Source organism: Peromyscus leucopus, chromosome 17 (genome assembly GCF_004664715.2).
Source record: "Peromyscus leucopus breed LL Stock chromosome 17, UCI_PerLeu_2.1, whole genome shotgun sequence".
NCBI classification, from domain to species: domain Eukaryota; kingdom Metazoa; phylum Chordata; class Mammalia; order Rodentia; family Cricetidae; genus Peromyscus; species Peromyscus leucopus.
In genome coordinates this window covers 12550891-12576352 of record NC_051077.1, presented here as the reverse complement: position 1 = coordinate 12576352, position 25462 = coordinate 12550891, and the positions used below count along the sequence as shown (strand labels likewise).

Sequence of the window (25462 nt, the reverse complement as noted above, 5' to 3'; positions counted from 1 at the left end):
GACACACTTCACATTCAGACCACCACCGCATAATGTGTGTATAATATTGGGGAATGGTTGAATTCTTATCTGGGGTTATCGTTCAGTAAAAGCCCGAGAGTAGCTCATTCTAGGAGAGAGCACAAAGTGGTGGCCTCAGTGTTCTGTAGACGTTGGTTTTTCCAACAGCATATAGAAGATACCTTGCATGCCAGTAATTACTTCAAGAAGTGTGTGTGTGTGTGTGTGTGTGTGTGTGTGTTGAGTTTTTTTTTTTTTTTTTTTTTTTTTGAGACAGAGTCTCAGTATGTAGCTCCTCTGGCCTCAGACTTGGAATCCTCCTGCCTCTGCCCTCCGAGTGCTGGGATTACAGGCCCCCTGGTACTCCTCTGGGCTCCGTATTGGGCTCTGAATCACTGACTTGCATTCGATGAGAAGTAAGCTGAGGGTAAACTTGCCCTTGTTTTTTTTCTGGGGTCCTGTGCGTGAGAGGTCTGTAGTCTGAGAGCTTGCTGAGTTTTCCTTGGAGGGTGACCCTCCCTGTCAGGCATGAGCAGGCTGCTTTTTCTGTCACGTGGAAATAGCACCTTTCTTCCTGTTACTGATGGATCACTTTGCTCCACTTACCCGAGGACAGCCAACAGTTTATGGGATGTGGTTTACCACATCAGTCCTGCTCGTACACCAGCCACCTTCAGTTAACGTCGGTCCAGAGGGTTCATGGCTTAGCCCCAGGCTGTCACTTCCTCACAAGATCTTGGTCTCTGTGCTCCCCCAAACCTGGCTTGCCTGCAAATTTTAGGGTTCCCACAAGTGTGATGATTCGTTAGAACTGACCCTGGGACTCCCCATTCCCAGTGTCTACCCTAGAAGATCGTATGAGTGAGGGAGTCATAGATAAAGAGAGTGAGGAGTGCTATATGTTCGTGATGTTTCTCTTTTCCTCTGTGTGGCCCTGGCCATCCTGGAACTCGCTCTGTAGCCCAGGCTGGCCTTGAACTCACAGAGATCCTCCTGCCCCTGCTCCCAAGGGCTGGGATTAAAGGCGTAGGCCCCCAGGCCCAGCTCTGTTTTTGACTTCTAATCAAGGCCCTGTGTGTTTGCTGTGGTGGCCAAACTCCTTCCTGTAGACACTGGAGGAGAGATGTTAAGGTCAGTCAGAGCCAGTGTGTGTGCCTGAAATACAGGAGGCTCGTTTTCTCGGGGTAATATTAGATATTTAGAAACAGAAGAGAAGAAGGGTCATCTGTCTGGAGCCAAGGAGAGGAAGTGGCAGATTGCGTGGATCTTCAGATCTGAGAGGAGCCCACGGGCGGCATTTCGCCTCAAAGCTCAGATCTGAGCTCCAGTGCGTTTGTGATCACACCGGACACGGGGCGCTAGTTAGTATGCATGTGTGCCGTGTTCCGACGGCTTGCACGCATTTTTCATTTGCATGTGCTTTTGTTTAATGTGAGCTTGTTAGTGCGGGGGTGTGCATTTGCAGGCGGAGGCCAGAGGCTGATGTGGCTGTCTCTCCTGGCCATTCTCCTTATCTTTTGAGACAAGGCCTCAGACTGAGCCTCATTGATTCAGCTCGGCCAATGGCCTTCAGGGATCTGCCCCCCTTCCCCCCCATTCTAGGGTCACAGGGGTTCCAGGGGTTGTCTGGGGCTGGTGATCTGAACCCGGGTCCTGGGTTTGTGTGACAAGAGTCGCCTCCGCGTCCCTTTCTAGGTGAGGTGGTCCGTGTGAAAGCAGCCGACTCAGTAGTTCTCTGTTGAATTTCAAGCATGTCTTTGAGTTACAAAAAACACTGGTGAGGCCAGGATGGTGGCTCATTGCTGTAATCCCACCATTGTGAGGCTGAGGCAGGAGGAGGACCTGCCACGAGTTGGAGGCTATCCTGGGCTACAGAGTGAAACCTTTCTCCAAAAACGAGTCAGGAGAGGTGGCTCCGTAAGGATGGTTTTTCCCGCCCAGCCTGACAGTCTGAGTTCAGCCCGCAGGACCTGCATGGATGGAGAAAACCCGGCTCCCTTGGATTGTCCTCTGGCTACGCAGGCAGGCTGAAGTCTGCACCCCCTCCCCAACCCCCCCACGTAATTAAAAACAAAACAAGAACAGGTTCAGGGGGGTAAGGGAGTTTGTCTTGTAAGCCTGTTAACCAAGGCCCGTCCTGGGACCCACGTAAAAGGGGAAGGCGAGAATTCACCCCACAAAGTTGTCCTCAGACTTTCTCATGGGGTGGGTAGCACACATGCCCACTCCTGCACACACATACATACACAGTACAACTTTTCTAAATAAAATGTTTTTTGTGACGACATTTGCTTTTTTCTAAGGTTTTAAAAAGGCTTTTGTAAGCTTGTATTTTAACCCAGAATATTCCTAGCATACACTCTAGAATAGTACCTTAGTTATCTTAATCCTTAATATTCTGGCATTCCGTGCCCTTCCTTTTATTAATATTTTAAGGAGGGAGGGAGAGAGGAAGTCTTTGTGTGGAGTCGGTGTCAAGAGCATCTAATGCTGAAAAGCGAGGGTTCGCAGCCCTCTTGTCCTGAAGGAGTTCTGTTAGCCGCAGATGTGGCAGGGTTGGCAGTCCGTCACCCTGGTTCTGGATTTCCTCTGTGCTTGCTTTGAATTCATCGCCTGATCCATTCCTAGCGACTGAGCTCTCCCAGCCTCTGGCAGAGCCCAGCTTGTCAGAATCAAGCTCATCACTCAGACTGGCTCTGGGGAAGGAGCCTCCGGCCCTCGGCAAGGAAAGCTGGGTTTCTGTGTGAGCAGAAGGGAGATTAGCTGTTATGTAACGGCGCTTGCAGGGGAGAAACAAGGCCGGATCTCGGGCTAAAACTGGCCTGAGATGGGATAGCAGATGTTTTATTCATCCCTCCTTGGGGTGTGGTGTTAGACTTGAAGTTTCTGTCCTAGGGCAGAGGTAGGTATGCTGGGCAGCTGCTCTTGGGACACTTGGTGGTATACGTGCAAATAAAACTTCAATAAATACTCCTTTTCAGCCGGGCAGTGGTGGCGCACGCCTTTAATCCCAGCACTTGAGAGGCAGAGCCAGGCGGATCTCTGTGAGTTCGAGGCCAGCCTGGGCTACAGAGTGAGTTCCAGGACAGGCTCCAAAGCTACACAGAGAAACCCTGTCTCGAAAAACCAAAATAAAGTAAAATAAATACTCCTTTTCTAAGAGAGGATAATATTTATTTATTTATTTATTTATTTATTTATTTATTTATTTATTTTTTCCAAGACAGGTTTCTCTGTGTAGCCCTGGCTCTCCTGGAATAAACTTTGTAGCCCAGGCTGGCTTGGAACTCAGAGATCTGCCTGCCTCTGCACCTGAGTGCCGGGATGAGAGGCGTGGGCCACCAAGCCTAGCTGCTAATTTTTTAATGTTTGTTTTTACATTTGTACAGCTTCACAAACTGATTCATTGGAAATTAATGCTCTGACTACCCAGTCAGGATGTTTTTTTAGTGGTGCTGAGGGGTGTGTTGACATTGGGGTCCATAGTGCCTAGATGAAGGCATGGGTAGATTCTTGGCATATACCCTGAGGAGGTGGCTAAGAATGACCAGGGAGGAGAATGTCCCTTGGCAGGGTTCCTTCAGCAGGCTGGGGCTGGAGGCTGAGGCTGGATCAGGGTGCTCTGTCCTGATTTTTTCCTTTCCCCATCCCCTGCTCCGGTGGTACCCAGTCACCATCATGACTGCTGATCTGGACACGGACGACAGTACAAAGTGGCTCGTGGGGTCAGCGGTCTCCCACCAAGCCCTTTGGTCCCTTTGCATGTGTGGTCCCACAGTTTAGGATGAGGAAGGAGAGGAGGGAAGAGTGAAAGTTACAAAGTTAGGTGACCTCTCTGAGATGAGGGATTGATAGCGACTCTGGGTACCAAAGGAGAAAGACTCCAGAAGTGATAAAGAGTGTGGGAGTCACGGGCTAAAGGGGAAAGGGCCTCTCAGCTCCCGGCTCCTTCCTTCCTTCCCTGGTGACATTTTGTCCTAAACCACAAGTTTCCCCAGGCCTACAGAGGAGCTTGGAGGACTGGGGTGCCAGGGCCCGGTGCCCTGTAACGGAATGGAGATGGGGGAGTGGCAGACAGCGTAGATTTCCAATTCCGTAACTAAAATAACAACAGAGACCGCTTCATTTCTCTTTTTCCATTTCTGTTTCTTCCACTTGTCATGCTGGAGATCGAACCCAGGGCCTTGTGAATTATAAAAAAGTGTTCTGTGGATGAACTGCAGTCCTTACACCCCAGACTTGTAATTACAATTACCAGGGGCTGGAGAGACGGATCAGCTGTTAGGAGCACTGGCTGCCCTTCCCGAGGACTCGGGTTCAATTCCCAGCACCCACACGGCAGCTCCCAGCTGTCTGTAACCTCACCACACCCTCCCACAGAAATATGTGCCGTCAAAACACCAATGCATGTAAAATAAAAAGGAAGTAAATCATTAAAAAATGGTGATCACCTTGTGAAACACACATGTTAGAGTGTGTGTTCTCCTCATCCATGTTAAACTCCATGCGCTCCCAACACCCATATCCACATTAAACGTGCTGAAGATTTTGCTCCATGCTCTCCCAACACTGTTTTTTTATTTCTTATTTGTTGCTCAGATATTTTTAAGATAAATCCTAGAGGTCATTATTAGTTCAGTATTGTTTTTTAAGATGTTTGGGCATTTTCCTGTGTGTCGAGGATGCTGTTATATCAATTTATGTATATGGTATTTTTGCCTGCAACTATGTCTCTGTGAGGGTGTCAGATCCCCCTGGAACTAGAGTCACAGACAGCTGTGAGCCGCCATGTGGGTGCTGGGAATTGAACCCTGGTCCTCTGCAAGAGCAGTCAGTGCTCTTCATTGCTGAGACTTCACTCTATTTTTTTTTTAATTTTCAAAATGTAAAATCTCAAAAGTGGTCACGAAGTGATTCCACACGAGTTGAAACCTTTTTGGTGAGAAGTACATTGAAATATTGAAAAGTATCGTTTAAAAACATCTCAGCTGTTTTAGTGGCTAATGTTAGCATTTAGGCCTCTGGCCTGGCCTGCCCTTAGGGTCCTGACGGGACAGACCTCAGCTGCAGCCACCAAGAGCACCCCCTGTGCGCATTCGCTATGTTCCCTTACAAAAGGCGGGTCTCGCCCACCTCCCATCTCCTTTCTTCCCCTTCCTCGTCCCCAGGGACCCGTCCCTGTCCCCTTTTCTGCCCCTCCTCGTCCCTTCCCTCGGTAGACCTCCTCCATGGGCCCTGTTCTATGGCGACTCCTTCCGCCGTTTTTAAAATACAGCAGCTGTGTCTGTTAAACATCCACTGTCCCAAAGCAAGTCTTTTTAGTCACTGTTCTCGTGCTGTGAAGAGACCCCGCGACCAAGGCAGCTCTCAGGAATGAACACATTTAGTGGGGGCTGGCCCACAGTTTTAGAGGCTGAGTCCATTCACCTCACGGTGGGCCGCAGACAGCTACGGCCCTGGAGCAGCGGCTGAGACCTTTGTATACTGAACCTTAGGCCGCGGGCAGAGAGGGAGGCTGGGCCTAGAGTGGGCTTTTGAAACCCCACCCCACCCCAGTGACCCACCATCTTCTAGCAAGGCCAACCTCCTCATCCTTCCTAAGCAGTTCACACACTAGGGGCCAGACATTGAAAGATGTGAGCCTGGGAGGGCCGTTCTCATTCAGACCACCACGGTGTTTCTTATTTTATGTAACCTCAGGCTCTCTAACGTCACCTGAGTGTCTGTCCAGTGACTCAGGCCCGTCTGATGCTGTCTGTGGTTAGTATAGACTCTGTAAGGGAAGAGCTCTGCCTCCCGAGTGTGGGATGAAAGGCGTGTACCACCACCACCGCCTGGCTAGGGTGTAGAGTAACTGCCGTCGTGGCTGAGCTAAGAGTAGCAGGAAGATCTTGTCGCACAGCACAGACTCTTTCCCAGTGGTAGAAAGAATTCTTTAATGGAGTTTTCTTCCTTCTTTTCTCCCCCCTAGAACCACAAGAAGCCGATGAACAGTCCGTAGCAGAAGTAACTGAAAAACGTTCATCCGATCCGTGTTCTAGATCTTCAGAAAATGAAGTGCCTCAGGCGCCCACTGATTCTCACTCAGTCAAGGATGTCAGAGGAGAAGCCCGCCATGACGTTAGTAAGATCTCCGTGGTGAGGCCATTTTCCATAGAAACCAGGAGTTCCGCAGAGGAGGCTCTTGGACCTAAAGCATCCCACGGCTGTGCGCCTGCACCCGGGGGCGAGGCTTTGCCCTCTGCTGCATCGGAAGCCGCTCAGGACAAGCCAGTGGCCGAGGTGGGGATGGGGGTCACCTCAGAGGCTTTCACAGAAGCCGGTCTGAAGACTGGAGAGCCCATGGCCAGCAGGAGCAAGCTAAGGAAGCCCAAACCTGTCTCCCTGCGGAAGAAGACGGCCGGAGGTGACAGCTGGGGAGCCGAAATGATCGTGGAGGGTTCGCCTCTCCCGAGGGCTTCCCCCCTCTCGATTCCTGACGACTTCGATAAGAGCACGCATCCCGGGGTGCCGAGGGGTGCCAGGGCCCAGAAGTCTTCCCTTAACCTTAGACAAGCTGCCGGCTCTCTCAGTCACGGCACAGTGGCTCGGGGATGAGCCGCAGGAGGAGTCCAGGACCTCGCCTCTCAAACTTGAGTGTGATTTTATAGAAGATGGGGAAAATGTCGAGACCAGGAATGCCCTTCCCAGGAAACCTGCTAACGCACTGACGCCCGACATGCGGAAAGATGGCACCGGTCAGCCAGTGGGTGTCGAACAGCCTGCAGACCCAAGAGTCCAAGAGGCCGCGTCTCCCAAACGTCTCCTAAGCCAGACCCGAGTAAACGGGGTCACCCCAACTTGAATTCCTCCGGGAGCTCCCCGCCCCTCTCCCGCAGAGGCGCCTACCACTTTGACCCAGATAACTTGGATGAGTCCTCGGATCCCTTTCACCCGGCCACAGCGTTGACAAGCAGCACCCTGTGTTCCGCCACTGGTAATCATGTTAATGAAATCTTAGACTCACCCAAGAAGGCAAAGTCGCGTTTAATAACGTGAGTGACCGCGGGCGCTGGGTGTGGTGCTCTGGTGTGTTCTCTGGGAGTTTGGCGGCTCCTTTTTGGTTTCCGTGAATTGCACTCAGGAGTGTTGGAGGTGCAGTGGGGGCACTTTCCTCCGTAGCCTTCGCCTAGCTCTTTGGTGCGTTTGGAAGCCTCCGAAGTTCTATTACTGATCTCTGCCTTATTCTGGATCCTTGGCTTGTTCAGGTCATTTCCCCCTACCCTGGATACTTTAAAAAAAAAAATGTTTAAAAGAAATCAAGTAAAGATTTGAGGTTTTCAGGAATCGCATTGCATATAGCATTCAAGTGTCAGTGTTAGCCACCGTCCTTACATTTCAGAATTACCCGTCTAAGGTCAGCGGTGTCGGAAATGACCCAGAACAGTCTTAGAGAACAGGAAGTTGTGACTTTGGTGGTGGTAGTGCTGAGATTTCTTGCCTCCTCGTGTGTCTCTAGTTCATTAGCAAATTTCCTCGATGAGAACTGAGAGTATTCTCCATGGCCAGTTAAATCCGGGTAAATTTGCTGTGTGTTCCTTCTGCCTTCCACTTCTCCTGGGAAACAGGAAGGAACTTTTATTTTGGGAGTTCCCAAAGTAAACCCCTCAGGCCATATTCCATGTCAGGTTTTTAATTTTGATACAGGATTACATTATCAGGAAACTCATGTTGAATGAAAGATAGTCTACCTGTTTATAACCCTGTGACATCTTGTGAAAAATTAGATGCCCAGGGGCCAGTGACACGGAGGATAAAATGCTGAAAAGAAGTGTGTTTGTGGTGGTCGTTAGATTGGCTAGGGAAATTTGAGTGTTTTGCCTGCATGTGTGTCTATGTACATACAGCTTTCATGCCTGGTACCAGCAGAGGGCAGAGGAGGACATCAGGTCCCCTAGAACTGGAGTTACAGACCGTTGTAAATCTCCATGTGGGTGCTGGGAACCAAACCAGGGTCCCCTGGAAGAGCAGCCAGTGCTCTTAATGGCTGAGCCATCTCTCCAGCCTCAGGAAATACTCTTCAACATTACTATGCCTTAAAAACACCCAATTGCCAATTCCATTGGAAAGAAAACTATCCAGAGGGGTAAAGAGTAGAAATACGAATTTCAGGACCATGAAAGTCGAGCCACACAGCAGTCAGCTCTCCTGTTTAAGGGGACCAGAGGACAGGCGCAGCTCTAAAGCTGCTCTTGGATGACATCTGAGCAGCGAGATGGGCTTTGAAGACTGTCACTGGTGGCTTGTGCAGACCTCTCTGGACTTTATGGTTAGTCAGCTTTTCTGGACAGTGCTTGGTGCATCCTGGGTGTCCTGCTGCCTTGGTGCTCGTCTCCTAGATGCCTGCCAGAGTCCCAGTCCTTAAGTGCCTGCTCTCCAGCTGCAGACGGCCGGTGCGAAGTGCGTGCATTTCCCTAAGACGGGATCTGGGCTCAGGAAGGAGACCCTGACTCTGTCCCTTGTAGTTAGATCCAAGAAATGCCCTCTACTGTTCCGTTTTTTTGTAGAATATATTTATTGCTCTAATAGATCACACACACTTAATTAAAAAATCTGTGCCCAGTCAAAATTCTTTTTTTTTTTAAAGATTTATTTATTATGTATACAGCATGTATGACTGCGGGCCATAAGAGGGCGCCAGATCTCATTACAGATGGTTGTGAGCCACCATGTGGGTGCTGGGAATTGAACTCAGGACCTTTGGAATTGAACTCAGGACCTTTGGAAGAACAGTCAGTGCTCTTAACCTCTGAGCCATCTCTCCAGCCCAAAATTCTTTTCTTGCAAGAAAAGAATGCTTGATCTCCTGTGCAGTGCTAGGACTTACAGAGCAGAGTCCCCTCACTTTTGCGAAGACGGGGTGCAGTGGGGTTAACATCCACAGTGGATAGTTAGTTTTTGAAACATTCAAAAAGATGTGTTTAAATAGGGACAGTACGGGATGGTTAGGATTCTGCAGCGCACATAATAGACATGATGTGAAGTCATTCTAAACTTCCTTGGAAGCAGAGTCTCCCTGTGTCCAATTCAGGCTAGCCTGTAACTTTTGACCTCCTGCCTTAGCCTGCTAAGTGCCGAATGACAGACCTACTGCCCCGTGCCTGGCTGCTTTAAGTTTCTTAGTGACCCTGAGGGTGGAGTCAGCCGGGTGTCTTTCCAACTGCGTCTCTGACCTGGTCCTGCACAGTTCCAGTGAGTGTGCTCAGTGCTGAAACTCACTGTCTCTGTGTGCTGTACCTTCATATGCACCGAGGTCTTTACTTTCTACCTACAAATCTGAACATAAAACGTTTCTCAGTGTTTGTATCTCTCTCCTTCATTAAAGCTAAGGTCTTGTTACCATTCATTCGCCAGGGCTGACCTTTGTGAATATGACTTTATATTTTAATATTTAGTTTTTTTTTTTTTTTTTTTTTTGCATTTTGCATTTTGCATTTTGTTTGTTTTGAAGCAAGGTCTCCCTGGGGTAGCCCCTGGCCGGCTGGGAACTAACTGACTTTGTAGATCAGGTTGGATTTGAACTCCCAGAGAGCTGCCTGCCTTAGTGCTGGACTTAAAGGCATGCCCCACCATGCCAGGCTTGAATATGATGTTTTGAATTTGTAGCTCACATGATATCAAAAACTCTGCAACTTTTACATCTGGCAGACGAAAGATAAATGTTCTAGTTTTCACATGGTTCTTCTCCATCTGTGTGTCTCTTCGTTTTGTTGATGCATCAGGACTACTGAGCAAGTGAAATTTCTCTGTTTTCTGTTGTAAGTACTTCTGCCGTCGGCTCTGTTTGTCCCGGGACTCCTGGCAGGCCCCTCTCCTCCTCCTGCCCGACTGTCTCTCCTCCCCGCATGTCAGTTCCTGTTTGACCTTCTGAGAACGTTTTGCATTTCATCTGCCACATCTTAGTCGGCTTAGCCTTGCGATTGTCTGTACCTAAAGGAGCAGATACTGCTTTTTCCACCTTGGGGTGCAAAAAGCGTGCGCCCCCCAGCTTACTCAGCATGTGTCGTGTGGCACTTTGGACCGAAAGCTGGCTTGGCCCCAGTCATACCGCAGTGATGTGATGGACTGCCCTACTAGTCACTGTTGGGGATAATTAGTTAGATTTCTGTTTTGGTAGGCTGAGGCTGCTGTCTTAGAGCAGGTAATAAATTTTACCAAGTAAACTTTAGTTTGGTGACACTTAGAACAGTAGGTAAAGAAGATCATGAACTGGTAACCTTGTGCACTCTGATAATTTATATGCTTGTCTATGTTTTCGCTTCTTTTTCATGAAAGGAAAACAAATTGGAAATACTTTCTTTTCCTTTTATTGGTCAGAATGGTGTGGTTTTTTTTTTCCTGAATATTTTAAGTTTATTAAAACATAGGAGAATCTGTAATAGTCCCGTGATCACAAATTCTGTACTAGTCTTAAAAATAACAGGTGGCCACGTTTCCCTCAGTTCTGGGCATTGTACAGTACATGGTACTTTTTTTTTTCCCTCCACTCTGCTACTTAAGAATGGTAACAATTTGTTTAGGTTTTTTCCCTCCATGCTTTCTCTTGGCCATAGTTCCTTTCTGTAAGCACCCAAGTCTAGACTGGAGCTGTCTTTGGAGATTCCTGTGGTTTTTAGTGCAATAAAGAATTTTCAAAGAATCTGGTCCAGCGTGGTAATTTTTCTGGTGAACGTCAAAACCAAACCTGTAAAGATCATAACCAAATATGTCTAGCTGCTGAGGCTGTGTTTGGAGGGACTTAGATTCTCGCTCGCTCGCTCGGAAAGGTTTTTGTTTTTTTGTGGTGTGTGAGTAAACACGTGGCGTTCAGAGTCCTGGCGTCTGGCACTCCGTAGAACCGAGTGAGGTGGTCTTGCCGGAGCATGAGCCTGGCTGTGGGTCTCTAGGGTGTGCATCGTCTCCACAGCTCTACCGTGCAAGCGTCTGGTCGTGTGGTGCTATGCGCTTTGGCTTCTGTCCTGCACCCTGTGCTCTGCTCCATCTCACTCCTGGGGAGTTGTCACTGGGTTTCCAAACTGGCTTGTCTGTTCCTCTCATTTCTAGGAGTGGCTGCAAGGTGAAGAAATACGAAACGCAGGCTCTTGATTTGGATACGTGTTCTCAGGTAAGTCGGTGCTGGCCACCAGACTGGCTCCCGTGGGGGTGTCTGAGGACTCGGACTTAAGGAAACCAATTATTAGAGCCTTATTATTAGTGTCCCAAACTCATCCAGGAAGGCCCTGAAGAGAAAGACAGCTTGGGGGCCATAGAGAGATGGCTCAGTGGTTAAGAGCACTGGCTGCTCTTCTAGAGGACCCGGGTTCAATTCCCAGCACCCACATGGCAGCTCACAACTGTCTGTAACTCTAGTTCCAGGGGGATCTGATGCCCTCACACAGACATACATGCAAGCAAAACACCAATGTACATAAAATAAATCATTAAAAAAAAAAGAAAGAAAAGAGAACTCTCACAATGTCCTTCAGTGGGGGAGGGGCATGTCTAAGATTTTCAGCGCAGTGCGCGACTCTCCAGGTCACCAGAGATATTAGTATTGGTTCTATAAAAGGTGTTGACTCGTAACTGGATAGATTTTTTTAAATATTTATTTATTCATTCATTCATTCATTCACTCATTTCCCTGGAGCTGAGGACCGAACCCAGGCCCTTGTGCTTGCTAGGCAAGCGCTCTACCACTGAGCTAAATCCCCAACCCCAGATTTTTACTTTTATTAAGGCTCAGGTGGCTTTCCGATTTGTTACCTTCAACAAAATGGAGGACCCAAAAAATGGGCATCAGACCTGGAAAAAGGTTCAGAGAGTTAAGAGACGTGTCGAATACAAAGTTTCCTCCTCTTCATCTTGTTAATAATCAGTAATAGGTCTTACCATGGCTTTGAATGCTTCTACTGGTTATCATTGTAAAGATGGAATCCAGAAACTAAGTTAATACTGATTCTTACTTCACCCTAGTGATGTATGATATACATATATGAATATATGGAGTAGTTAAGAAACAAAAACCCCAAAGCCAGAGCGCACAGGTCTGCGATGCCAGCTTTTAATTTTTTTTAGACTTTACTCCAGTGTAACTATAATTGTAGAACACATGTGTTGGTCCATAGAATGCGGTTAAGTTTATTTTGTGCGCTTTGTACCAACAACTTGATGACGTGTAAGATGCTTTCAAAAGAGTGAGGAGAGTTTGCAATTGGAATTCTTCTTCGACTGTTACAAATACACGGGGGAAAAAATCCATCCTCAAATTTCGCCAAAGCAGGCAACACCAACTGAAGTTTCTTTTCAGTTTTCTCAAAAGTAAAATCCAGCTAGGTATGGTGGCACCTGGCTTGAATCCTGGTGCCTGGGAGGCAGGGGCAGGTATATCTATGAGTTTGAGGCCAGCCTGGGCTACATAGTAAGTTCCAGGCTAGCCTGGGCTCCATAGTGAGTTCCAGGCTAACCTGGGCTACATAGTGAGACCCTGTCTCAAAACAAAACAAAAGCCTTACGTGTTGTATTGTAAAAGCTTTAGAGATGAATTGGTTCAACAGAATCTGCTTTTGTGAGTAATTTTCAAAAAACGTTTTCATTACATTTATTTGCTTACTTAGTGTGCATGAGTAGAGCATGTGTGGAAGGAAGTCGGGGAGCGACTTGGCCGAGTGCTGGGAATTGAACTCGGATCAGCCTTGGTGGCAGGCTCCTTCACCTGCGGAGTTATCTCGTCATCTCCGTCTTTGATAATTCTTACAACTCTTACAACATTTTAAGGATAATTTGTGCATCAGTAATTATAGCGATAAACTGACAGAATAAAGCAATCTAACACTCAAGAGACTTATAGTGAAAGAGAAAGTGGTTTTTTTTTTTTTAAGCGAGAAGATAGGACCTTTAAAAAAAAAAAAAAAGATTAAAGGAACCGGGTGGTGGTGGTGGCGGTGGCGGCGGTTGCACGCACCTTTAATCCCAGCACTCGGGAGGCAGAGGCAGGCGGATCTCTGTGAGTTCGAGGCCAGCCCGGGCTACAGAGTGAGTTCTAGGACAGGCACCAAAACTACACAGAGAAACCTTGTCTCGAAAAACAAAACAAAAAAAAAAAAAAAAAAAAGAAGAAGATTAAAGGGCCGGGCTCAGTTGGTAAACTGCTTGCTATTCATGCGTGAGGCCCTGAGTTCAGTTCCCAGCACCTCCGAGAAAAGCCAGGAGCAGCAGCCGCCATCCCGGTGCTGGGGAGGAGCGGGAGGCGGGGACCGCCCTGGGGCCTCCTGGCCAGCCAGCCTTGCTGGGTGGGGGAGTTCAGGCAGATAACTGTTTTAAAAAAAATCTTTTATCTCTTCTTGACAACGTCTATACATGCACACAGTATATTTTGTTCTTATCATTCCCTGACTTCTTCCTCCATTGGGTAAGTTCTTCACAGAAGTGGAGTAGAAATCCAGATTCAGAGGGAGAAAATACTGTAAATTGATGACTGTTAGCTTGGGTAGTTTTGAAATAGCTCCTAGGATACCGAATCATGAGAGTAGCTTAAGTTACAATAAGTTCAGTATTCAGAATATGCCAGGTATTGATGATGTCATTTGTGAGTATTCCAGTATGGTCCCGAAAGATAACTGGTCATTATTATAAGTACTTGTTCTGAAAGTTTTTAGTTGTGACTAAGAACTTTATATTGCACAATGAGACCAGTGTACTTGAACTAAGGAGGGAATATATGCAAGAACAATTGAACTCTTACCTCGGAGCTCTTGAATCCCACTAGCTTTCGTATTTGGGTTAAAAAAGCACACCTTTTAAAACTGCAGGCCCAAACCACAGAAATGAAGTTCTAGAAACAACATTTCAGGCTTGAAAGACCAGCTTCCTCTAGTTTCGTAGCTGGACCTGTGACAAACCCGAAATGCCCTCACACAGTCACAGCTACATGCTCCGTCCTAGAGATGCCACTGGTTGCCGTGACTCAAGGACAACATCTTCTCTGTTGCATGTCCCAGGATGAAGGAGCTGTGATCTCGCAGATCTCGGACATTTCTAATAGGGACGGCCACGCTACTGACGAGGAGAAACTGGCGTCCACATCCTGTGGTCAGAAGTCAGCCGGCGCAGAGGTGAAAGGTGAGCCAGGGGACGACCTGGGGTACTGCCGTGGCTGTTCCGATGTCCCCATGTCTGTCAGTTGCATTTCCATCCTCAGAAGCGGGCACGGAAGCATAGGCACGCTGGAAGGCCCGTGGCAAGGGACAGTGAGGGCACAGATCTGTACTTGGTTCTTCTCTGTGAGCGACACAGATGTGCTTAGCGCAGTCCTGGGCACAGACACAGGGAGAAGTGTGGAGGGTGCCCAGGGGATGGCAACTGAATCTCTCCCTTGGTTCGCATCTGTACGGTCCGTCCTAGAGTGGCCTGTAAATACGTCCTGCAGGTGGCATTTGGGGGTTGTCGCGCGCACATTGTTTGGGTCGTGGCGCTTGCCTGTGGCGGCCTCACTTGAGCGCTCTGTCTGGGCTGGCTCTTCCTCTGCAGTTGGCTTCAGAGAGGCGCCGTTGCTAAGCACGTTGACCAGGTCACCTGACTGGCCCAGGAGAGCATCTTGGTCCTGTTGTGCAAGGTTGATCGCTGAGACCCGTGTAGCCAAAATGAGACCCAGAGAACAACACCAGTTTATATCTGAGGGTCTTTTTGATGGTTTCTGAGCCCGCGGTGCTGGGGATTGAACCCAGGGCTCTGTGTGTGTGCCGGGCACGCCCTCTGCCACCGAGCTGTATCATGGCCCTTGGTTTTGTTGAGTCGGACTTGCTGTGTAGCCCAGGCTGGCCCTTCAGTTCAGTACTCTCCTGCCTCTCTCAGTGGAGTGTTGGAATTACAGGTGTGTATCACCAGGCCCCCGTTAAAGTAAGTTTTACGAAGTACAAGAAGAACCTTCTAAAACGAAGACCAAATAAATGGAAAAGTACAGGGTTAGGTCTTGGTTCTTATTTTCCCTTTTTTTTTGCACACCGACTGAAACTTACTCATTCATTCATTCATTCATTCAGTTTTTGAGACAGGGTCTAGCTCTATAGCCCTGGCTGGCCTTCGACACTTACGTGGATCAGACTGGCCTCACCTGTGGAGGAGTCCTTCACCCTGTGCTTCCCAAGGACTGAGGTGACAGGCTTACGCCACCCTGCCGTGTCTTAGGTACTTTGCTGTTGCCGTGGCAAAAACGCCACAACCAAGGCAACCGATGAAAGAAAGCGTTCAGTTTGGGGGCTCGTGGTGGTTCCAGAGGGTTAGCGTCCGTGGCCGTCGTGGCAGCAGGCAGGCGTGGCGCTGGAGAAGTAGCTGAGAGCTTAACGTGTTGAGACAGCAGCCGCAAGGCAGTGGGGAGGGGGGACTGACTGGGAATGGCTGGACTTTGGAAACCTCAGGCCCACTCCCAGGGACACACTCCCTCCAACAAGGCCACACCCCCTAATCCTCCCCACACAAACAGTTCCACCAGTTGGGAACCACGCATTCACACTGTCAGAGCCCGCGGGAGCCCTTCTTTGGGCCTTCCACTTCCACTCCCGGCCCCATAGGCTTGCAGCTAGATTATTATGCAAAAATGTATTTCGTTCAACTTCAAGAAAGTCCCTGTAGTCTCCCAGTCTCAAGGCTTTAAAGTCCAAAGTCTCGTCTGAGACTCCAGGCAGACTCTTAATTGTAACCCCCTGTAAAATCAAAAAGCAGATTTCATACTTGAATATACAATGCACAGGATATACATTACCATTCCAAAAGGGAGGACTAGGGACCCAGCGAGGAAATGGCACACTTGAAATCCCGCACCTCTGTCCGATGCCAGAGGGTTTTGCTGGCCCTCCCCCGGCAGCATACTTCTCCTGGGCTGGTTCTACTCCCTGTCTGCAGCGCTCCTTGGCAGGGAGCCCGCCCCTGAGGCTTCTCCAGCATCTCAAAGTCTCCAACACACCCAGGCTTCACTTTCACAGCTTCACAGAGGCCTCTCAGAGCCTCCAGGCAGGGACTGTCCTGTCTCAGAGCTGACCTCATGGCTTTCCTTAACCTCAGAGTTAAGATTACACAACCCCCTTACTCGTGTCTCTAAAGCCAGAATCATGTGCCTGTTGATGCCAAATTCTGCTGCTTGCTTAGAACGGCACCTGCCCCCTCTTTGAATTACATCAGCATAAATAAGCATTTATTTATTGGTGCCTTTCAGGAACACGTAATTCCTTAGACCTTTTCTTTTCACAGATTGCAGGATTAGCTGGCTGGGGTCTCACCTTAAGGGCACTATTTCCTTTATCTCATTTCTCCTTCTCTGTTTGAGCACAGACCATAGCTCCAGCCTTAATTTTCCTGGTGCTAAAATGTGAAGTGACTCTTCTCACCTGATTAGGCTGCTGTGGTAGACTGAGATTGACCAGCACCTGTGAAATCCTTAATGGGCTCGTCAAGAACCGAGAGTAGCCTGGCCCAGCGCCTCTCACCATAGATAGGACTCTTAATCACTCCGGAAGAAAGTCCCTCCTTAACGTCCCATGTCACAGTGTGCTCTTCAACTGAAAGTTTAGAACTGTGGTCCTGACAACAGACATTATTAAAGTGTAATTTGTGAGACTGTATTTAGAGATTTAAAGGTCATGACCTGTCACTAACCCCGGAAAGCTGGTAGAAAGTTAAAAAAAACTGAACACACACACACACATACACCACAGCTTGTGTTTGTGGTCATCTCTGTGCTGTGTCTGATGCCTGAGGTGGTCAGCTTGCAGAGAGGAGAGGTTGACATTAGATTGTGACTTAAGTGTGAGACAGATTAGCCGAACTGTTGTGACACACTTATATCAGTGTTGTAAGTGTTGACTGAAACAGTATGTAAATATTGCAACAAGGAGATTTTTAGCTTTGTGTTTTGTGTGCTTTTCTAAGTTGTAAATTTTCTTCAGGGATATAGGCCTGCCTGTCCAGCCCCTGTTCCCTGACCACGTCACCTGGTAGCAGAAAAATAGGCCTGATGGACGGCAAGGAGACCAGTTAAGATGGTCATGAACTAGGTTTTCAGGCTTGGATTTAAGGCCGTTTTATCTGCTACATGAGCTGACAGTGTCCTCCTGAGCCAGAATTTAAATGCGCTCAGATTGAGGAATAAAGTAGGATTCCGGGTTTGTTTCCGCTTCCTGAACTTGGTGGTTTAGTACCGCTCTGCTCCGTTTCCCGTGGCCACAAGGGGGCAGACGTCCCATTGCTTCTGTCTGGGGGCTGACAGCTGTGGCTGGCTCTGCACACCTGTCTTGCGGAGGACTTTTAACACCAGAGTTCAAGAAAGAACGCGAGCGCACGTCTTAGAAATCCCCAAGTTCTGTGCTCTGTTGTTGTAAGCCTGCCCTGGAGTTGCCTAGCCTTTCCCCAGGAACAAAGGGACCCGTTCCTTGGGATAAGTATAAAGATGACTTTCTCTATTCCAGGCATAGAGAAGGAGACATGCCAGAAGACGGAGAAAGAGGAGTCGGCTGTGCGTGTAAGTTCCCAAACTCGGAGGGGTGGGAGAAGCCTTTGTTTCCTTTGGTGATTGTTTAGGAGCCCACGCTAACAGAAGTAAATTCCAGTTACCACTAGGTGATGAGGGGAAGACCTGGCTGCCTGGCTAGATGCCTTAGCAGGTAAAGGTGTGTGCTGCCCAAGCCTGACCGCCCACGTAGAGGTGGTGGCAGGAGAGAATGGGCTCCGGAGTTGCCCTTTGACCTCTGCACGCACGCCATGGTGCACATGCTCACACGCATACTCGCATACGCATTATATACAGTTTCTTCATCTGCAGTACTTACCTTTTGTGCATAATGTTCTTTACACCAACCACTCGCCCCGTGTGACTGTGCGGACAACTTGAACTGTGAGTCTGAATGGAAATGCCTTATATACTGTGCGATACAATCAGCCTTTGAAGACGGAGTACACGCAAAAGGGGAATAGTTAGTCAGTGTCGCAGTGACTCCTAATAAGGTAACAATTTGGATATGTAAAGTGTGCTATTAAAATCAAAGCTGGGCTGGTAGCTCACACTTCACTAACATCCTGGTACTCGGGAGGCTGAGGGAGGAAGATGGCCCCAAGTTCTACTAGACCAGCCTAGATTTGACAGCAAGTATATTGGTTACTTTTCCATCGCTGTGGTGGAACACCATGAACAAGGCACCTCGTGGAAGCAAAGGTTTCTTTGGGGCTTCCGGTTGTAGAGTCCATGATGGCGGAGCAGAGTGGAGGTAGCAGGAGGCAGGCAGCTGGAGCTCACAAGCTGGAAACAGTCCACGGGGGATGGCGGGAGACTCGTGAAGCCTCGGGCCCTCCCCCTAGGGACACACCCCTGCACCAAGGTTGTTCCTCCTAAGCCTTCCCAGACAGCCAAATGGAAACCTCATTGAGTTTTAGCATCGTTCCACTAACCTCCTCAGTCTGGAATCAGCTCCAGCTGAGTTTAGTCAGTGATGGTGCCTCGGTCTTTATTTGTCTACAGAAGCCTTAATAGTTTTATTTTTATTTTTATTTTTTCATTTTGGGACAGGGTTTCTCTATGTAGCCCTGGCTGTCCTGGAGCTTGCTATGTAGACCAGGCTGGCCTCGAACTCACAGAGATCCTGCCTGTCTTCCAGTGCTGGGGTTAAAGGTGTGCGCCACCATGCTTGGCTGACCTCAACAGTTTTTGAGAATGATGTCCACTTACTTTTGTGTGTATATATGTGTGTTTACATGTGCATATATGTGAGTTTACATGTGTGTGGGTGCACATGCATGTGTGTGCATTTGCCTGCAGAGGCCTAACGTTGATGTGAGGAATTTTCTTTTCTTCTGTTTCTTTTCCCCCTAGGCAGGGTTTCTCTTTGTAGCTCTGGCTGTCCTGGAACTTGCATTGTAGACCAAACTGGGCTTGAACTCAGAGCTCTACCTGCCTCTGTCTCCTGAGTGCTGAGATTAAAGGCGCGCACCACCACTGCCTAGCTGATAGTTTTCATCCATCATTTTACCACCTTGTTCTTTTGAGACAGACTCCACCGATTAAACTTGGAACTCACAGATGTGGTTAGTCTGGCTGGCCAGCTTGCTCTGAGAATTCCCCGTTTCCACCTCCCAAGTCTAGAGTCGCAGTCCTGAGCTGCCCTGCCCACCTGGCTTTTCCTTGGGCTCTGGTCAGCCAGACTCCAGTCTTTGCTTATGTACCGACAAGCACTTGCCGGCTGAGCCCTCTCCCCAGCCCCTGGCCGTTATTTAGAGAACAGTTTTCAGTTTGCGTTCCTCTAATGTTTCTTCATGATTGAGCTAAGTTCCTCTGCTTTTTGTACAGATAGAACAGAAGTGACAGTGTGTGTGTCCATGTGCCCCTTTCTTGGTGGAGTATTGGTTTTTTTTGTTTTGTTTTGTTTTGTTTTTTTTGCTCTTTTGGGGGGCCTGCCACCCAGCTCCCAAATAAATCACACATGGAAACTTATTATTACTTATAAATGCTCAGCTTTAGCTTGGCCGGTTTCTTGCAGCTTTCCTTAAATTATCCCATCTACCTGTTGTCTCTGGGCTTCTCCATTCTTTTACTACTGTAAATCTTACTCTTATTCCCTGACTTGCTGTGTAGGTGGATGGCTGGCCCCAGGAGTCCTCCTCCTTCTCTGACGACTTCTTTTTTCCCAGATTTCTCCTTCTGTATATTCTCTCTGCCTGCCAGCCCCGCCTATCCTTTCTCCTGCCTCGCTATTGGCCGTTCAGTTCTAGCTTTCAGGGTAATAGATTTCTCTATTTTAAACCCCAAGCTGGCCTTGTTTCTCGTGGCTTTGAAGTGCCTTTCCCTCTCTTAGGATAGGTTCAGATTCACTGTGGTGGACAGGAAGGGTGCCGTTTCTTCCCTTCCTCCCACGTTGGGCGCTTGCCTGCCCGTGTGGGGTTTCTTTGATCTCTGTGAACCTGTCTTTGAATCATGTGTTTGCCTCCCTGCCTTCTCTGTAACACCGTAAGGTTGGTGAACGTAGGGACCATGGCCTTCCTGTGGGCTGCTGTACCAGTACTTATTCCTATAACATTGTCGAATGGAGGGATTACTCAGGACCCAGGCAGAGGGAAGAGCAGAAGTGTGCGGTTTTTATAGATCTGTGGCTCCGAGGAACCCTTCTCTCAATCCATGTGTCCTGTAGGCAGGTGTATCTAACACGAGCTCATGAAAACTCTAGGTTAGGTTATGAGGGCCCTTAGGACACAGGTGGTGGTTGAGTAGGCAAAGTGTGAGCGAACTACCGTAGTTTAAAGTAGATGGAAGCACACGAGAGTAGTGGAAAGCAATACCAGTAATAGTATCCTTTCATCTACTTTAAACTTAACGTGTGAAACATGCCTATAATCCCAGCACTCAGAGGCAGAAACAGGAAGATCAGGAGAAGTAAAGGCTAGCCCAAGCAACTTAGTAATACCCTGCCCCACATAGAGTTTAAAAGGACTCAGGATGTAGCTCAAAAGCAGAGGTCACTCTCCACACACGTGAGAGTGCAAAACCAAGCACAGGAACAGGTCAAGTCTTGACTGATGTGCGATCTGGTGTAACGCGTGTGTTTGTGTGTTCACAAAGCGATGCACAGTTGTCTGTCTTCATGGGGTTTCCCCCTAATAATTTTCTGGAGGTTTGTGTGTGTGTGTGTGTGCAGATTTTCTCAGTACTCAGGACTGAGCCACGGCCCACGGTATTTCCCAGAGCTGCCCACCCTCTTGCACTGCTGGAGGAAGAGCCTCTGCGTGGCAGGAAGTGGGAAGGCAGAGCACATGAGCACAGGAGGAACGAGAAAGGGCCTCTCTCAGGGCCTCACTCATTAGCGACTGGTTTCCAGACAGAAACCGTCTTTGCTTAGGCACTGATGGCGTCCTTGGCTTCCTGGTGTCTTGGGTCATCGAGCCCAAGGCAACCGCAGCGGGGGTGGGGCTCAAGCCCCCGTTTCCCGTTCCTGCTGTCCATACCTGTGAGAGGAAGACTCTTCAGTTACAGAACAGCTCGGTTGGAGAGCTTAGGAAACCAGTGCCTTTGAAAGTTTCCCCCAGCACGACAGGAGCGCTTCTCAGGATCTTCCGTCTGCAGTTACCGAGTGGAGAGGCCTTCATCTGTCTGATGGAGTCGGGTGCCTCCCTCAGCCCTTGAAGTGACGGGTTGGGACTCCCAGCAGTGCCCGGCTGCCTCGGGAGAGTGGGGAGGGACAGAAGAAATGACAGTGTGGGGGGTTCCAGGGGATCAGGTGGTGTTCAGATAGAAAGGGGGGGGGGACGGATGGAGAGAAGCCCGCTGGGGAAGACTGGCCGTTGGTCGTGACCTCTTGAAAGCAAGGCCGTATAAACGGAGTGTAGATGAGTCCCCACTCCTTGTGATGTTAACCTTATGGGGAGAACTCTCGGTTGAAGACTGAGGGCGTAACTTAGAGGTAGAAGGCTGCCTAGCCTGGGCAAAGCCTTGGGTCCGTCCCCGGCACTACAGAAAGGAAAGGAGTCATAAATGTGTGATCTGTGTATGTCCATCCCTAAGCCTGCCTGTGTTGAGTGTCTGGTGTAGACCCCGGCCTGGTACCAAGTGGTGACCAAGGCCACCTGTCATTACGTTGTGAGGATTAAGTCTGTCACTCGGCAGCGTTTTCCACTTAGGACTCAGCTATTTATTTATGTATTTATTCATTCGTTTATTCATTCATTCATTCCATTCCATTCATTTACTTGTCTGTCTGTCCGTCTATCTATCTATCTATCTATCTATCTATATATCTATCTATCTATCTATTTATTTATTTATGGTTTTTCGAGACAGGGTTTCCCTGTGTAGCTTTGTGCCTTTCCTGGAACTCACTTGGTAGTCCAGGCTGGCCTCGAACTCACAGAGATCCGCCTGGCTCTGCCTCTCGAGTGCGTGCTGGGATTAAAGGCGTGCGCCACCACCGCCCGGCTATTTATTTATTTTTTTAAAGAAGTCTTAAAACTTGTTAAACGTTGAATTCTTTGGGCTTTTCCGAGCAGACCTCTAGTAGAGCAGTGGCGGGGACTTGGGGACAAACGGGACAAGCAGTCATCGTGGCACAGACCGGTTACTGATGGTGCTCCCAGGCAAGGGCCTCCTCCTCCATGGCGGCCCTGCTGACTGCAGATTGTGATTAGGACCATAGATAGAGCTTTGTGCGCCTCAAGGTGTTGGAAGAAATCTAGCGCAGTTTAGGAAAGCTGGACCCTTTTTAGAAGGGTGTGATTGGTTGGTTGAGGTCTTTGGGCGTGTGTCTTCATGTGTGTGGAGTTGTGTGTTTATATTTTGTACATGTATGTGTCTTCCTGTGTGTGGAGTTGTGTGTATATGTTTTGTGTATGTGTATGTCTTCATGTGTGTGGAGTTGTGTGTGTATGTTTTGTGTATGTATGTGTCTTCCTGTGTGTGGAGTTGTGTGTATCTGTTTTGTGCATGTGTCTTCCTGTGTATGTGAGATTCTCTATCTATGTGGGTTCATGTGGAGGCCAGAAGAATACTGTATATGCCATTCATCAGGGGCTGGGCCACCTTGTTATTTGAGACGGGCTCTTTCTGTGGCCTGCTGCTTGCCGAATAAGCTCAGCTGGTTGGCCCGTGGGTCCCAGCGCTGCTCCTGCTTGGACAAGCGTGTACCACTACAACCAGCGCCCTTGGGTGGCTTCCGGGTCCTCGTGCCGAGGAGGCAGACACTTGGCTGACCGAACTGTCGTCTCTGGCTGGATTGGAGCATTGTGTTAGACGTGTACTGGGTTCTGGTGCCGTCCTGCAAGAGACTAGCCAGTCCTCTCCGAGGGAGGGCAGGTCTGAAGGCTTCTCTACACTGGCCGTCAATAACGAGGGCGAAGTACTGCCAAACTCCAGTCCTAGAGGACAGGAAGGGGTTAACCAAAATGGGCCACAGCGTGAATTCCTGCCCTGATCTCCCCAGGAGAATTGTATTTGAATAGCTACACTCACACGCACTTGGAGGTTGAGAGTGTTTCCAGGCCACTTCGGCTGCCATTTTGGTGGTTAGGTCACACATACACAAAAACTTCACTTTCCTAGGTTTGAGGAAATTGCTTTGAAAAAAAAAAAAAAGCTTTTGGGAACACCAACACACCACCAAACATGGCTCATTAGAACTGTAGCTGTTCTGGAAGTAAACGAGTGTGCCAGAAGGCCAGAGGCTGCTGAGAAGGAACTCCGCACTTGGCTGCAAAGCCGAACTGCTCGTTCACCCCTCTGTTCTCAGAATTCACCTAGGCACAGGTTTTATGTTGTATCTGGCCCCTTGGTGCAGGGGTTAATGTGGGGGTGTGCTTGAGATCATCACCCAAGCTGAAGTCAGTCCTTAGCCATCCTGAGTCAGGCAAAGGTCAAAGGTCAGGTAGATTCACCACATCTGCCCGCCTAGGCATGGAAGTTGGTAATAGGTAGTAGAATATTTTAAGGTGTGTTACTTACGCTTATGTTGTGTTGCGTTTGTTTAACTCTGTGTTACTGTGCCTGCCTAAAACACCTGGTGGTCTGATAAAGAGCTGAGCAGCCAATAGCGAGGCAGGAGAAAGGATGGGCGGGGCTGGCAGGCAGGGAGGAGATATATATAGAAGGGGAAATCTGGGAGAAGGGGATCTAGATCTAGCAGCCAGAGGAGGAGGAGGACTCCTGGGGCCAGCCACCCAGCTACACAACGAGCAAGCCACGGAGTAAGAGTGAGATTTACAGAAGTTGGGGGCTGGAGAGATGGCTCAGCAGTTAAGAGCACTGGCTCCTCTCCCAGAGGACCCAGGTTCAATTCCCAGCACCCACATGGCAGCTCACAACTGTCTGTAGCTCCAGTTCCAGGGGATCTGACACCCTCACACCTATGCACATAAAGTTAAGTAAATTATTAAAAAAAAATTCACAGAAGTTAGAGAACAGGAAAAGCCCAGAGGCAAAAGGTAGATGGGATAATTTAAGATAAGGAAGGCTGGCGAGAAACTAAGCCAAGCTAAGGCTGAGCATTCATAAATAAGAATAAGCCTCCGTGAGTGATTTATTTGGGAGCTGGGCGGTGGGCCCCCCAAAAGAGCAAAAACCTCCAACAGCAGTAATACATGTTAAGAAACCTTGCCAAAATGGTTAAACAGACATCCGAAGCATCCATATATGATTGGAAGGGTTCTCACTGTTGTTGAAAAATTATTTGCATAGGACACATCCTCAGAAAACACCACAAAACTGAGATAATTGAGACGTGTTTCTTTTCTCTGGTCACTGACCACTTGGTATTTATACTCTTTTCCTTCTCATGAGGAGAAAGCTTTCTTAGGTTTTCCGTCCCTCCAATGTAAGCCAACCCCAGCAGTCATTAGAACCGCTTCCTTTAGTTAGTACTGTAACTAGATTGCTTGTTTAAAGCTACCCTTTTCTCCTGGTTCTTCTGCAAGCACGTTTTTAAAAGAGTTTGATCTGTTTTGTGGTGAGGAAGTTGTTGAGGGATATTCAGGGTTAAACTAGAGACTGACCATGTTTAAATGCAAGCCCTGTCCCCCAGGGAGCGCTGGAGTCCTCTTCAGAAAAGGCCCCCGTGTCTGTGGCCTGCGGGAGCGAGAGCCCCCTGGATGGGATCTGCCTCAGCGAAGCAGACAAGACCGCCGTGCTCACGTTGATCAGAGAAGAGGTAAAGGTCTCTTTCTGTGTGCCGAGGGCCCCATCTCTGCCGACTCGCCTCACCTTAGCCGGCAGGTTCCTGTTCTCTGTAGCTCGTGTGGCTCCCACAAAGGGGTTTCTGTAGACTTGGGTATCGGTGCTGGTGTTCCGCGAGCCGATGCACTGAGGTCTTGGCAAGGCTGTGTACACTGAAGTGACTGAGGGAAGGCTGTGTCTGGTCAGTGGAAGCACGCAGGGTAGCCTCTGCGTTCTTTTATTTTTATGTGTATGCCAAAGGAGCCCCTGATCCCTCAAGCTGGAGTTACAGGCAGCTGTGAGCTGCCACGTGGGTGCTGGGAACTGAACTCAGGTCCTCTGCAAGAGCAGCCAGTGGTCTTAACCTCTGAGCCATCCCTCTACTCCCATATCTCTCTCTCTCTCTCTCTCTCTCTCTCTCTCTCCATATATATATATATATATATATATATATATATATATATTATATATATATATATATATATATGTAATGTTCATTGGTGTTCTGGCTGCACATATGATGGTGTGAGGGTGTCATATCCCATTGGAACTAGAGTTACAGGTGGTTGTGAGCTGCCATGTATGTGCTGGGAATTGAACCTGGGACCTCTGGAAGAGCAGCCAGTGCTCCTAACCACTGAGCCGCCTCATCTCTTCAGCCCCCATCTCTCTATGTTCTTGAGACCCCTCATATACGCACAAAACCAGAAGATGTACCAATTAGGAAGAAGGGAGAGCCTGAGGCTTTTATTGAGAGAAGGGCTCTGGGCGCCCATC

At 48.7% G+C, this 25462-nt stretch overlaps 1 protein-coding gene across 1 annotated transcript in view; it reads left to right on the top strand.

Annotated features, from left to right (window-relative positions):
* The window catches only part of Tacc1 (transforming acidic coiled-coil containing protein 1), a 59499-nt gene that overhangs the window by 17209 nt on the left and 16828 nt on the right, over positions 1–25462 (top strand). The window contains 8 exon segments of the mRNA XM_028854843.2: positions 5972–6593; positions 6595–6779; positions 6782–7034; positions 9762–9797; positions 11083–11143; positions 14016–14136; positions 17475–17527; positions 24555–24680. Coding sequence (XP_028710676.1) covers positions 5972–6593; positions 6595–6779; positions 6782–7034; positions 9762–9797; positions 11083–11143; positions 14016–14136; positions 17475–17527; positions 24555–24680 — 1457 coding nt within the window.